The sequence below is a fragment of the Myiozetetes cayanensis genome, unplaced genomic scaffold (assembly GCF_022539395.1).
Source record: "Myiozetetes cayanensis isolate MyiCay16 unplaced genomic scaffold, myiCay2020 scf2-11, whole genome shotgun sequence".
NCBI classification, from domain to species: domain Eukaryota; kingdom Metazoa; phylum Chordata; class Aves; order Passeriformes; family Tyrannidae; genus Myiozetetes; species Myiozetetes cayanensis.
Window position 1 is genome coordinate 49,699,869 of NW_026087411.1, and position 15,321 is coordinate 49,715,189.

The 15,321-nt window shown below is 40.2% G+C and overlaps 1 protein-coding gene across 1 annotated transcript in view; it reads left to right on the top strand.

The window, feature by feature from the left end:
- The window catches only part of UST (uronyl 2-sulfotransferase), a 152,890-nt gene extending 137,819 nt beyond the window's left edge, over positions 1–15,071 (top strand). Inside the window, exon 8 of the mRNA XM_050316281.1 lies at positions 11,387–15,071. Within this exon, the coding sequence (XP_050172238.1) occupies positions 11,387–11,670 (284 nt within the window). The 3' untranslated portion in view covers positions 11,671–15,071. The remainder of the gene's footprint in view (positions 1–11,386) is intronic.
- Positions 15,072–15,321: the final 250 nt, after the last annotated feature.

Here is a 15,321-nt window from a genome sequence, read left to right on the forward strand (position 1 = left end):
TTTTCTGCAGAACTTCATTAAAATATTATGTTTTTATTAAAAAAATTATTCTTCTGGTAAGCTTAGAAAATTGAATAGAATTTCATAGATTCAGAATCAGGTTCATTGTTTTGAGGAATAGCTGCTGAAACTGGGCACTGAAATGTTAACTTTTGGTTCTTAATGGTATTTTCTGTGTTACATTATCAGATAACTTTATAGAGCTCACACAGCATTGATGCCTTCTCTGCTTTTCACTCTGCCCCTCGATCAGTAGGCTGGGGATGGGCAAGAGGCTGGGAGGGGACACAGCTCATACCACACAACGTCATGATCAGCAATCAATAAAAGCAGAGGTGGAGGAAGAAGAGTGGGGTCTTTGGCCATTGCTCAGACAGTGACTGGAGGATGTGGTGAGAGATGTTACTTGCATCACTTACCCAGCCAACCCCCGCCTTTAAACTGTCCTTATCTCTACCCACAAGTTTTCTTCCTTTTGTTCTTCCTGTTCTCTCTCTCCTCCCATTGTGGGGCAGGGGAAGGGAGCAAGAGGCTGCATGGGTGCTTGACTGCTGACTAGGGTCAACCCATCTCAGCAGGGTTTCCCTCTTTATCTTGATATGACTTCTGGCATTGCATGTCTTGTGGGTAATACTCAGCACCTTTATTCCACGACTCCTGAAGATTGCAATGTAGAAAACTGCAATGTTCTTCAACAAAAGTCTAGTTTATTGCAGGTTTAGTGTTCCTTCTGGTAGCCTTGTTTCCTCCCAAAAGTGATTTATCTTCAAGAGCTTTTTCTAATTATTGTCACATCCTTCCTGGTTTCTGTCTCATTTTATCCTCATTCGGAGGTGTTATTGTTTACATGTGCCCATAAATACTGAAATGGGAAAAGATAGCAGGTCATTTTATTTCTTGTTTTGTTAATCACAAGGGAAAGTTTTTTACAGTATAATCTTCAAGCGTGCTAGTCCTTATGTCAGGTCTAGTATTGTCATTAAACTAACGTGCAGGCTATCCTGAAAACTTTGATACTGACCAGTCTCTCTAACACTGGCATGAAATTACTAATTGAAACACTGCAGACATAGAGCATTTTGCAGGATTGAGTGCAGGAGCAGTGGCTTTTCATACCCTCTAAGTCTCTCATTATGATTCATGTGTGCTTTCACACTCACTCAGCCAAGTCCATAAAAAAAAATAGTTAAGGCTACCGAGAATATACTTCCTGTAAACAAGGTGATAGATGGCAGAACCATGTGCCCATGTAACTCTTCCCTGTCAGCACAGTAATATTAAATGGGATTTAATTTTAAAAGATCATTGAGCAAGCTCTGGTTCCTCTGTGGTTTGTTCTTGCTGCAGACGCACAAGCAAGAACGGTCAGGGTGTGCTGGAGCTGATCATGTCAGTCACTGAAGACAGGTGAGAGGTACTGTGGGAACAACTTTCTTTGTTCCCAGCTGGTGCAGATGCGTGGAGTACATAGGGAGGCCTTCATCTTCAAAGATCATAGTCTCACAAGTATGTCAGAAATGCTATTTATCCAAGCAATACATTTCCTTCAGGAGGAAAATGTATTGCTTGGAATATATACATGCATGTGTAAATCTTGATGGTGTTTGAACACCTTCTAAGCACCTAAAAAATGTCCTGTGATGCTGGCGTGAAGAGCCACTGTATCTCTGTAACCTCTGCAATAGCATCTGCCTCAGAGATATCCAGGAGAGGCACAACCTCTCAAATTGTAATGAATCCCAGGTGTCTCAGGTTCCTCAGTGCAGACCAAGGCTGCAGGCTCTGTTACAGAGGCAGTGAAAAGCCAAGTGTGAATTCAGCTTGACTTGGATTTAACGACCCTGTGGAAATCCAATCAGGAGCCTTGGTCACTGTGAAGTCCTGAGATAACTATATGTTTGGCTTACCTATCTGTCAGATCCTTAGAGGTACGTAGAAATTTCTGTCTTTTTGTGAGCGAGGATGCTCACCTTTCACATGAGCTCATTAGTGCAGGCATGGAGAGCAGAGTCGGTTGCTTGGAGCTTCCTGGAAGGAGGAGAGATGCATTCTTGTTTCTGGTTCATAGTGACCTCAGTGGAGGAGAAGACCCTGGCAGCCTTAGGGCTTAGTGCTGTTGAGACATTATACTTTGCCTTCTAGCCTGAACAGTAGAGAATCAAGACGTTCCCTCTCCAGGAAAAGCACGGGGTGAGAATTGCATTAGCCACACTATGAGATTACTCTCCTCTCCCAGGACTTCCAGTTAATATAATTCCCCTTCTTTTTATTTTTTTTCTCTTGCTGAAACAAGTCTGCCTGTGTTAAACAACGGACCCTTTTCCTCAGTTTTGGCCAGAGGAGGAAGCCTTTGTCCCGATCTCCTGGCAGCTGGCCAAGGCAGTCAGGCTGTGGGCCAGGAGGGGGTGAACTTGAAAGGAACAGTGTGTTGTTTCTGCTCTGGTAGCATTCTTCCTTTTTCAGCAGTGCCTCAGCCCCTGGCTGCCTTCAGTCACTCATTATACACAAAAGAACCTAAGGGCAAAAGAGACAATTTTCTCTTGACTGCCTTTAACTTGAAATAATAAGAAATAAAACCACTTTGGGGCTTCCAGTTGTCTGTGTGCAGACATAGTTGGGAGAAAATCTTAGAACTGGCAACCTTCTCTCAAGGGAGAAAATAACTGTTAGCACCTTTTTTTTCTTCATTTTAATATCAGCTTTTGTACAGTAACATGCATCTTCCCAGTTCTGTATATCCTATCAGTTGTGGTTTTACCTTGGCAGTGCATAAATTTTATTATTGGCCATTACTTTAGCCCTAGTTAGTATTTCTGCTTTCATTTTTCATTTCAGGACTTATTTTTATATAAAGAAATAAGCAGTCATATATATGCTCTAGGAAGACAGGAAGAGACCACACTTGGAATTAATAATTTTTAAGGCCACATTATCGAACAACTTCTTTTAAAAATGTAGGGTTGCTTCCCATTCCTGCAAGTCCTGACACTACAGCACGGTGACCAGTAGGTTTAAGCAGTCAACAACGGGAAACAGTAGCAAATTAGGTGTTCAAACGTCTTCCAAAAGTGAAATTGGTGTCTAAGGTATCTCAAAGGCAGTGACAAAAAGGCTTTTGCATGCGATGCTCCTGACTTGGAAGCTGAAACGAGCAATATGTTTGCAACTTCCATCTGTGAAAGACTTAAGTGGATCATTGGGTCTTTCAACTTGGGTTCTCGTGTGCTACAGGCCACACAGTCTCTTTTCTACATAGAGACCAGTATCTGGAGTTCATTAAGTTGTCCAGCATTGATGCAAAAATATCAAGTGATAGCAAATCAACTATTTTTGTTTTGTTGTAGAGATAATCACCTTCACCACTTTAAAAAAGCTGTGCTTTACTTCCAGTGCACATTTGTCTGGTTTCTGCTTCCAACCCTTCAGTACCCATAGTTTTCTCACCATGAAAATATGCAGATACTGTAAACAAGTCACCTCTCAATCTCCTTTTTTTGGTAAGCTGACCAGAACAAATTTATCATCTTTCTCCAAAGTGTCCCTTTCAACCCCACTATTCATTCTGAGGCTGTTTTCGTACTCTGTCTGATTTAGGATGTGGTTACAAAACTGGATGCTATATGCCAGTGTTTCACTCACCAATACTATATATGGAAATAAAGATACCTCTACCTCTCTCCATCCCTCTTGGACATCTTAACTTGCACAGCACGTCTCTTCCATCGCTTCCTTTTTGTGAACAAAAATCATACATAGCAGCCTACCGTGACTTGAAGCACAAGCAGTATGCCTGCTCTAGATTCTCAAGTCCTGGGCTGTATCTCTGCAGATTTTCTGCATGACATAGCTGTGGTGAAGCTTTCGTTGCTCGTAAGCACTGCTGAAATTTGTCTTGGTCGCTGCAACTCTCTCCTCTCTGCAAAAAAGTATTAATGCTATTATCTGCATAACCTACTATGCAACACTGTTCCCAAGCAATCTGTAAGAACCTATTTTTAAACTGTGGTTTTGTCAGATCCAGATTTAACTGGATTCATTCAATAACACTTAAACAGCTATTAAAGATACATTAGAAATTGTGTATGAACTGCAACCATAGCAGTTCTTTTGGCAATTCAAATTAGACAATCCTGGCATTTCCTCTGCAGATGACTTTGGTTTTGGCACCTCCAGCTCTGTCTAGTTCAACTTAGAAGTTGCTTAATGGCTATAAAAGTACCTGACCACATTCTCATAAGAATCTGCCTGTTCGCTCTACCAATGTGGGTTATTTTTCAGCTTTTCTTTTCCTTCTGTGGTAACCTACCTGAACTGGGAATGCAACATTAAAATGCACCAAATAAAGGAGTCTCTTAGAAGATCCCATTGAGACCTGTTATCTGATCTTGTGTGAGATACAGCACTTTTCCAGGCTGGAGGCAGGAGCAGAGGCAATGTATGGTACGGGAGGGTCGGCTGAAGTGTCCCATGCAGCTGGAAATCCATGTTGTTACTGGTAGGAGCAAAGGCATAACACCATGAAGTTTCCAGGAGGAGAGTTAGAAATTTCATGATAAATACTTACTGGCTGGAGAGGAGAACTCAGAGAGTGGTAGCTGTTTACAAAGCATGGAGAAAATTATATATTTGCATTGCTGAGTGTGTTGTAAGGCAAGTGTTTCATAATACAGATAATGCCTTTTAATACCTTAAGTAGTGTCAGAGCACTGTTGAATGCATATCACTGTTGCATTGTTCAGTTGACAGCCACATCACTGCAGTGTTGCCCTCTGCAATATATTCCAAATATATATTACTTGCATACTGTAGAAAGATATTTCTTTTGTTATTTAAGGCCTTATTAGCCCATGTTACTTCTTACATTTATCATTTATCACTAACCTTTTTCTTTCTTTCTTCTATATGTTTCTTCCTTGTGCTGGTTTTATGCCATGCCTTCTTGATGTTTACATCCGTGAGCATTAGTAGTTGTTTGATTACATGTCTTTCAGATTATCTCTGTGAGCTCTTTCTGGCTAATCTCTGTTTTGGCATGCCCCTCATTGTCAGAGCTTCCTGAATATTGTCTATGTTAATATAAATAATTAAATTATATTAGGTTAACAGTGAGATTATTCTTCCCTCTGCTTTCTTTATTCATTGTAGTGGTAAGAAAGAACTTGCTGCATCTGTCTCACCTAGTTCAGTCTCTGTCATTGATAGACATAATTTTATGGTGTCCGTGCTAATTACAGTCTGGTGTATTTGCTTCCAAAATCCCTGATTGCTAATTAATAGGATTTGCCTAGGATTGCGGATCTCTGAAAGTCTGTGAATTTCCTTGACCTCTGGAGAGCTGTCCTTTCAGAGAGATCCATATCTGATCTTGAGGAGATAGGAAATTGCTGTGTGCCAGTGTGGTAGAGTTCTCCTAATCCCCTAGAGTTAGGAGTTGTCCCATGTCAGCAAAGCAGCAGAGTAATTCAGGATGAAGTGGTAAAACAAAGCAAGCATTGCTAGTGAGCCTGGTATAACTGTCAGTATGCACATGAGTGTCTAATCTTTTTTACCTACATGTTATTAAAACTTACACTGTATTTTATTGATGGGAATTACAGAATAGAGTAAGCTAGCAGTAAAGAGGCTTATAATAGGGGTTCACAGTATTTCAGATAAAGTTAGTAGATACTGTGGGACAAATTACTACTTAACTTTTCCATCAGCTTTGATTTTTAATACACTTCTACCTGGTTGGTGACTGTGTTGGGTTTTCTCCACTGTTGCTGTTTTCCTTTAGCCAGTGTGTTTCCTATGCAAGGTGCTCCATCGTGCAGTGCAGCTACAGCCTACCATCCCTCTTCCAGCCTGGAACCAGGGTCTTTTTTTGCTGAGCTGCAGTTGGATATTCTGGGGGCGGATCATGCCAAGCATAGCCATCAGAGCCCTGTTTGGCACCCCAGCAGTGCTGGCCCAGTTTGGCAGGCATATCAAGCAGCGGTCCTCACCGATACGTCACATCTAACCGCAGTGACATACATTTATTGCCATTTAAAACTGTGGAGAAGTAGGTATGTGCTGTAGCTCAGCTGCATACGATTGAAATGCAGGGCCTCCCTGTGTAGTTCCAGGAAATGAGTTTGCTCTATCTGTGACAGCCATCATGTTCACACAGCCGTAAGAGCAGCAGAGCTCGGCATGGAGTTTTTCCTCCGCGAGCACTAGCCAGGCAAGCCCACAGTTCTGCTGGCCTGCAGCCATCCTGCACTGCCTGCAGCCTGGCTCACCTCCCTGCAGTGGATCCCCAAGGGTGCTGGACTCCCTGAGGGCTTCATCCAGCAGCAGCAGTGAGGAGCAGCCTCTGCATCACACCCACCAAAACAGCAGGATGCTGGAGAGCATGTCATGCTGAAATCCTCTTCTGAAATGGAGAATGCCTTTAGGTTTATTTTGTCTAAATATGGCAATTCAAGGTTTTGTGAGCCACAGAGTATAAACCCCGTTTTTCCCTATGGTTTGGATTGCTGCAGTGAGTAATATCAAGTTCTTACTTAAAAAAAAAAAAAAAAAGTGAGTGTGTGGAAAGTAATAGTAAGTGTTCATGACTTGGTTAGCCAAAAAAAATTTGATTTTCTTTATCCCTATCTGCATAAAAATTTAGTCTTAATTCAAAGTATGAGCAGGCTGCACTGGGAGGTTGCATTACTGGATAGTGCATTCCTTTTAGTAATTTAAAAGAATGCCTAGGCAAACACAGTTTTAGAAAAGTAACCCTAAGAAGTAAATGGTGTAGTTTGTTGCCCTCCATCTGCTTAGCTGCCTCAAAGGTCATAAAATGGGGATCCTTTAGTGGGACAGCTGGGTTTATGTAGCATATGCAGGTTGGTATTTTGGCTTTAAGCCAGATCTACCTAATTTTCCATTTTTCTTCTGTGATGAGGAGAGGTGCTTACTGGTTTCAAGGGGCAGTTCTGTGGTTTCATTCATATTTGTACTACAGGGCCTTTCAAGATATTTAATATTAGAAACCAGTCTAAATAAAACTCAAGTGCAAAAAAAAAAAAAACGAAGTTCACTTGCTTTGTCAAAAGGCTGAGCCTGCAGCCAGGCACAATCCCAGCTGGAGCCATCCAACAACCCGCACCTCACAGCTCTTCATGCACTGGAGTTACGGATGATGATGCTGCAGGGCAAAAGAACAGGAGCCAGAAAATTTACATTGCTCCTGCAGCCTGCCAGGGTATGGGTGTTTCTGTCACTTATATGTATACTTCTGTAGCCATAGGTGTGCGCATGGAGCAAAGAAGAATTGCGCACATCCAGGAACCTCTTATGCCACTGTAACAGCAAATTCAGAGGAGGAGTGTATTGTCCTGGCTTGCAGCACTGGGCTGCTCCCTGCCTGGCACACCACCAGTACATTGCCTTTGGCTGGTCCTGCCCCCACTGACTGCCCCCCACCCTCCCCCAAGAAAACAGTCCTTTCACCTTGTCATTGTTGGCAGCGCTCCTGGGCTGAGCACAAGTGCCTCTCTCTGCTGGGAGAAGCAGCCACCGAAGGGAGCTGGAGCTGTGAAAGTGGCTTTTCCCACATAGAGTCCTGGAGGGACTGTATAAGTAAAGAGCTTTTTCCAGTGAGCTAAATGGAGTATTCTGTAACAGAAATAACTTATGTAAAATAAAAATGAAGTTGGCAAGCAGTATAAAGGCTTAAGCTTAATAAATGCAATATTTAGTAGTGTGTATTTGCTGCTGAGTTTGTAAAGAAAACCAGACTGCAAAGCTGGCAGGAGCTAAGCACCAGAAAGAAATGTCTTGAAGTGCTCAGTAATCATAAGGAAGTAGTTTCCTTCTCACCCGAGGGCAGGCTGAGTACAGGGGCCTTCCTGGAGCGTGGTCATCTCATACCCATCGATGGCAACCTGAAGGCAACTTGAACAACTTGACTGAGAATTTAAAAATATGAGACATTTGTTAGTCTATTCTGATCATGGGTTAAGGTTGTGTAGAAGAGAATAAGTTCTTGGTAAACACAAATATTTTCACCAAAATATTTCACACTATTCAGTAACTACAGGTAGTGCTTTCTATGCTAATACCTGTTTCAAATGCAAGCATTTCATGATCCTTCCCCTATACTTTTTGTTACCTAAACAGCATGTTAAAGATTGCTTATGTAGTTTTAATTCTGTTTTTATAAATTTTAATCATTGTACTCCTATTGAAATAAAACTAAATTGATAAACAGTCAGGTTACATAGAGCATATTTCATCATACATCACTGTAATTTAAGAACAAAGAATTCTGTCTACTAAGCTGTTTAATTACTTCAGTATATATGTTGAGACAGACTTCAGTGTAAAGAACTAAACAGTTTGGTGTGAAAGTTCCATTTAATTACAGAACCACATGTTTTAATTGTTATCAACTAATGAAAACCATTCGTCCTACAAATGCAGAATAGACTTAATGCTTTAAATAATTTTTTTGTAATTTAAAACACTGTTGCACTGGGTAAGCTAGTCAACATATTCTGTCTTTGTATCATATTCTTCCTACATTTCAAATTATTCTTCTATAGTTGGTAAGCAAAACTGAGAGAGAGAATAGCTATTTCAGATATAACTTTTTTTTTGCCACAGATGTGTGTGATGCAATGAAGTCCAATGAATATGAGAATGTCCAGCCCAGCGGCACTTGTCTTATGTAGTATTATTAAAATGTCCTCAGTTGTATTGCTCTAATTTCTTTACTCTGAAGGAGGAAAATGTGTGTCCATTGACTGAAAATCAAATTTGTTTATAGGTGTGGATACCCTAAACTGTATGAATATTAATCTTTTAAAATTTAGAGAAAACAATTCATTTTCACATTGCTGTGCTCTCCCCATCTGTTATACTTTTCAAGATTTAAAATCTTGTACAAACTTCTTGTCTAAAGATCATTGCTGTTGTTTTTGCTAGATGAACCTACTCATCTTGTATTACCTCTTGGAATGAAAGAGTTTGCCTTTGCTTAAAATTCCTCTCTTCCTTTAGAAGTTATTCTTCATTATTTCCCTTGAATAATCACATTGCTTGTGGCATCCCAAGAACAACTCACTTTTCCTTCTAGGAACCATCAGTGCACCCCTTAGCTTTATGTGTAACCAGTTATGGAAACATGTTTCTCTGTAGAGCTGTTAAACAAATGTTAAGCTTTGCTGGCAGGTGCTTGAGAAGACCTCAATTTGTTCTGCTTGTGTGAGCAAAACTCTGCCTATGGTAAAATCACATTTTGATTCAGGTACTCCCTCTGAAAGTGAGAGTGGTTGCTGCCACTGGAACTCAGTTGGAAACATGAAATGTCCTTTGTTGTATACTTACTCCTTGTAAATTTTTTCTTTGCCATCCTTCATGGCCTGACCCTTTTGAATACTTCCAACTTGTAGAACTGCTGTTACAGTAAGAATTAGGTTTCCATTTTAAAATCCAGCTCTTCTTCACTGCAACAATTTATCTATGTAGTCATGTAGATCATGTGGATTTCTGTGTGGCATTTGTGGCATCACAAATATAAATACTAAGGACAGAATGAGCAGTAGAAGCCAAGACATTATCCTAAAAACAAACAAATGAAACCTCAACCAACCTAAACAAAACCAAACAAACAAAAAACCAAACAAACAAAAAACCAAACAAAAAAACCCACACCAAAACAACCCCCCATGTTCTCATGAAGACCTTGCTGTTGTAGCAAAGAGCAAGGAAATGAAATAAGGACCAACAAGATTAAAATTAATCTCTTGGGTTTAGAGTAATAGAAAATGGCCTTAATGCACCCCCTAGTCAAGTGGCTTTCTTCAGGAGAGAACCAATTAATCTGTTCTTAAAGTCCTCCAGAGATCCAGCTTTTGTAACATGTATGTGCTACTGCACTACCTAACTATCCTTGCCACAAAAAAGGTTTTTTACTAATGTCTAACTGGCTCTCCTTACTTCCATGCAAGCCTTTTCATCTTGCCATATCTGTACCCAGGTGTATTCTGAAGCTATTAGTCATTTCCCGGTCAGGGACACTCCCCGGGCAGATGGAGCTTGTTAACCCTGTAAAAAGGTAACCCATCTACATCCTGAAGACCTCACTGCCACCGTCCAAGCTCGCTTGGCCCCAGCAGATGAACCTTAGGATTAAAGGGTGGGCTCAGTTCCGCACACACTGTGTCTCACCTAAAAAATCCAATGCGCAGGCCAGAAGGTGTAAAGACCTTCCCCGGATCTTCGCTGCGAAGACTGGCCATTATATATATATTATTATTATTATAGTCATTTCCACGGACATCACATTCTCCTAGAGTAACATATGAGACTTCCTGGAGTGGAGCACTGAGCTTTCAGGAAACCTAATTGTATAAGTTAGTACTTCATTTTTGTAGCAATCATTTCCATTTTTCCTAAAGAAAGTTGCAGTTGATAGAGGGGATTTAGTGATACTACAGGTCAATACTCCCAGCTTTCTCTGTCCTTCACAGTTGACTTTCAGTTACATCTCTGTCTTGGAGAAAAAAAATACTTAGGATTCTCTGGCAGCCTGTTGCCATCTTTTAGAAAACAGCAGAATTATTTCCTTGAGAGTTTGCTTTACATCTTATTTAAATAACATTAATCTATAATGGTAGATTAATCTATTGAGAGAGGAGGCAAAGAGGTAATTCATTACTTTTGTTAGTAGCTCAAATTCTTTATGAACAATTAAGGGTGTTGTATTTCAGTTTACTAAAGCAAAAGTTGTCAAGTGATGAAAAAAATATCGAAATCTTCTTCCTGTCCCAGGGCATGGCAGGAAGATGAGTCTAGTTTAATTAACAGGTATCAGAAATTTCGTAGGCACAATCAGTCTTGAGGTGTCATGTGGTGATCCCAGCAGTGCTTCAGTGCTAGCCTGAAATGGATTCGGGTCAATAAATACCTGTTTAGATTTGAACTATAATAAAGCACAACTGAGATGAGTCACCGTATGTCACATAGGAAACAACCGGTTAGTTCAGCTCAGTGGTGGGCTTGATATACTTGACATGCATCAAATTTCCAAAGCTAGGCAAGATTGTGTGTTTCTCTACATGTTTATGCTCATAATTCATGTGACCTAATTTGTGTTTTCCGATAACCGTTTGATGATTAAGATCTTTGGTGACTGCAAACAGTGCCAAATGCCATGTACGAACTAGCCATATTTAAACATGCAAGTCTGACTTAAAACATCTGTATTTTCGCACATCTTGTTAAAAATAAATTCATTATTAAGGAGACAGCTTGAGCTCATTTATATCACTAGTGCAGTAGGGCCATGCCTTACTCTTTTACTGTAAAAGTTTAGGTCTGGTCTCATTAATCAGCACCCACCATGTTGCTTTTTGTTCTATCTTTACAGAACATAGGAAACTTGGCAATCTGACTGTGACAGTGAAAAAGACCGTCCCCTCTCCAGAAGCAATACAGATCCTCTACCAACGCATGAGATATGAATACGAGTTTTATTACTATGTCAAAGAACAGTTCCACCTGCTAAAGCGCAAGTTTGGACTGAAGTCTCATATCAGGAAACCACGTCCCAGACCTGAGTTCTTCATTCCTTCTCCCCTGGAAACAGAGGAGCCGATAGATGACGAGGAAGAAGATGATGAAAAGTGGCTAGAGGATATCTATAAAAGGTGATGGATGGAAGAGCTGCCCTTTCTCTTCTGGTCACCCCTGCAAATTTCTTAAGATTTTTTTTAATTATTATTAAAAGTAACTCCTTAAGGGACTGAGTTGATGCGCAGCAGATTTGAAATGGAACAGAAGAGACCATTCCCACATGCTGGAGCCATTGGGAGATACCTGGTTTTGCAGGTTTGATTCATTATACAGTGTTGGCTCTATAGCATCCTTGCTATAGCATAGTTCAAGAGGGAAGTACCTACCATCTATCACAAAATGACTTTTGGAATACACAATAGTCCTTTGGGAAGCTGAGAAATATAAAAGAATAGATTAGGCAGTCTTGAAAAGTAAATTTCGTGGATTCTTGTCTCTCTCTTTGTCCAGAAACAAGTCTCCATGGCGTAACACTGTGGCATTAACTACCAGCAATGTGAACTACAGGCAGTGGGCCATTTGGGAGGAGTGCCTCTTTCTATCCAAAGCACACTGCTATCCCTGTGGTATGATCAGAGCCACTGCTGGATGTGTGTGCACATCCAAGGATAACAGGCTCAGAAAGGGGCTTCGTAATGGCTTCTTAAATTACCCTGTGCAGGAGGAACGAGGCTGCTGTTTTGGCAAGTCAATACTTATGGGTGTAAGGCAAGTTACAGGAACCAGATATTTTTGGTAAACCCTTCTAGTTCTTAGAGTGGGAAAAGCTACCAGGCCAATGAATGGCAACAACAAATTAAAAGTGCCAGGCAGGGTAACCTAAATGGTAGAGTTTTGTTTCAGCAGTTGAGTATGTTTCTATTCGACTTTAAAGGACAAGGTGCAGAATATGTTTTTTATGTTCAGGAATGGTATTTGTAGATTTTTTTTTTTCTTCCTATGAGTCACAAATCCAAAGATATATAGAGAAAGTCATTAAAAAACTTAGATGATCTGTAACTCTTATTAAGCATGACCTGTATTTCTGTGACTGCAGAGTTTAGTTGTTCACATCTGAAGCTGAACGCAGCTGCCCCACCAGAGCAAACACCAAACTCCTGCTTTTAGCATGGCTAGAAGGAAAATTAACAATATGAACATACACAGCTTCTCTAGTTGAAATATTTCAGAATCATAAAACAAAGAAAAGAAGATACACTCTGTGAAACCAAAGCTGATTCAATCATAGGTTGTTAAGAGAGTCACTGTGAAAGTTGCCCTTGTTAATCACTACAAGTATTATCTACCAGCACTAGAAAGGGGATCAGTGGAAGCTGGAAGGGGGAAAGAGAAATAGCTCCAATACATTGTCTTTAAGGTGGGTGTCCCCAGGGTGAGGTTCTCTGTGACATGCGTGCTTGCCAGCTGTTCGGCAACCTGCCAGGACTGGTGGTGCAGAAGTGGCAGACCTGCAGGCAGCCCTGGGCAGAGCTCTTTGGCCATCTGCTCCATAGCAGAATAGGGGGAAGTTTGGGGGTCTTGATGAGGCCTTGGCCTCTTGTGCACTGTTGTTGCCAGAGGACGCTGGACTAATAGAGGATAATAGCAATAAAATACTGTCCCTAGAGCACAGGAAAGAAGCAGAGGTGAGGAGATGCAGCTGCTTGCCAGGACAAGGACAATCCACCTCTGTCTATCTCACATCCTTTCTCAAATATCTACAGAGCAATTTTTGCTCCTGATTCTGCAGCTGCCGTATACAAGGTCATACTTCAGTTTGCAATAATAGGCAAAAGTTATTTTGTGATGGATGAAGCATATAAGCTAGGGATAAGCTCAAATGTGCTTTCCAAGGGTTTCCTCTTCCATGAGCCTGCTGACAGCCAATAAACATTATGGCTCATCTTCTTCACAAGTCAGTCTTTATCTACACACAGGGAATGAAAATAAAGAAGTGTAATTGTGTTAAGACAAGATGCTAACTTACAGAAAATATTAGGAAGAAGATTCTCTTCTCACAGTTAACATCCCAGGTTGATGGTAGCAATGCACTACTGTGAGGGAGCATGTAAAGAAAGCTGAAAATGGCACAGATAATAACTAACATATTAGCTAAAATATGAATCTGCTGCATTGTATATTTTAAGTGGTTTCTATGAAATTACATTGAAAGAGTAATGATTAGTGTACACACTGTGGAGTTGTTATATTTTGGAAAGAAAACTAGTATGCTCATGTTTATGAACTTCTATTTGAATCCTTTGTTTGCCAATGTTTTAACAGAATATAGTCACTTAACACATTCACCCTTCCTGCAAGTTCACTGCCGCTTACAGTAAAGTCTGTTTTTATCTGTTTATTTAATGGTATTTTCAGCCATCACTACTTATATTCTCAATACAAAACCTGTTTAATGATTTACTCGCTAGGTTTTAATGTTGTATTTTTCGTAACAATCAACCTGGCCTCTCCTTGAATGGTACTTTTTAAGTTTATCTGGCACATAGCATCTAATATTCCTGGTCCTATGGCCTATTTCTCTGTCATTAAATATACTTTACGTAACCTTTAACAGGTACATTTTAAGCTGGTTAATCTTTGACTTATTTATTGAAACTTTTCAGCACATTCCAAATTCTAAGTTGCTCAGGAAGAAGTTGATTTAAATGATTATATTTTGATCTGGTGAATATATCTTAGTCAAAAAAAAAGAAAAAAATCATTGTTTGCAAGCCTTTAGCCCATGACAGTTTTGTAGGAAGTGCCATGCATGTACTTGTAGATCTTTGTGGGGGGAAAAAGGTGGTTGCTCGACACCTATAAAAATAAGAAAATATATGTGTACATTAGCTTAGCTATAAATGAAAGCAACATATGTTTTGGGATGAAATCTTCTTTAACTTATTCACTATTATCTCCTGAAATACCAGTAAGCCATATCACTCTCTATTTTTCAGTCCAGCAATGTTTAAAACTTGCACATTTCTTCCTGGCGCCGTAGTCCACTTGCTTGCACTAGTTTTCCTGCCTGGGTACAGCAGCTGAGGGTAAGACATTGGAGTTGCACCCAGCAGAACAGTGTTGGAGATGGCACAGTGTATCATGAAGTACGCTAAAGTCATACTTTAGCAGTGAGACTGGGGCAGGTTGCTCCCGGGGTATTCTGTTTCTCAAACTATCTGGAGGTGTGAGAGTGAAGTCAGAATTATTTTACTTAACTGGGATGTGCAGTCAGTACCCTGAAGTACCTTGTCTGTGTTCTGTGGCTGCTAAGTAGAAAGAAGTTTTATCCTGGTGAGAGACAACTTAGTCCCTATACACTGCTTTTTACTAGATGTGGTATTTGATGGCCAGGCATAAAAGCTCCAGTAGTCAGAATGATGTTATAATGTAAGTGAAGCATCAGTGCTTTCACAATAAAGAGAGAATCAACTATTGTTAAAATGCAGCAATCTGGAAAAAATAAATTTTAGTCTTAAGTTTCAAGTGACAGTGACAAATGGTGCCTTTTTTTTTTTGTTGTTTCATTTTAATTTACTTGTCTTCCACATAAATTGTGTTGGTGATACAAGGCTAAGTCCAAGCATCTGAAATGTTCTCTACTTATATGTCAAGAAGTAGCTCGGCAGAACTGAAGGTACATGAACCTGATGGGGTATTTGAAGCATTTCAGTTTATTTGCAATTCTTTGTCATTGGACCTTTGATGAATTTGATTGAATGTTACAATATGGAATGGTACGTTGTATCA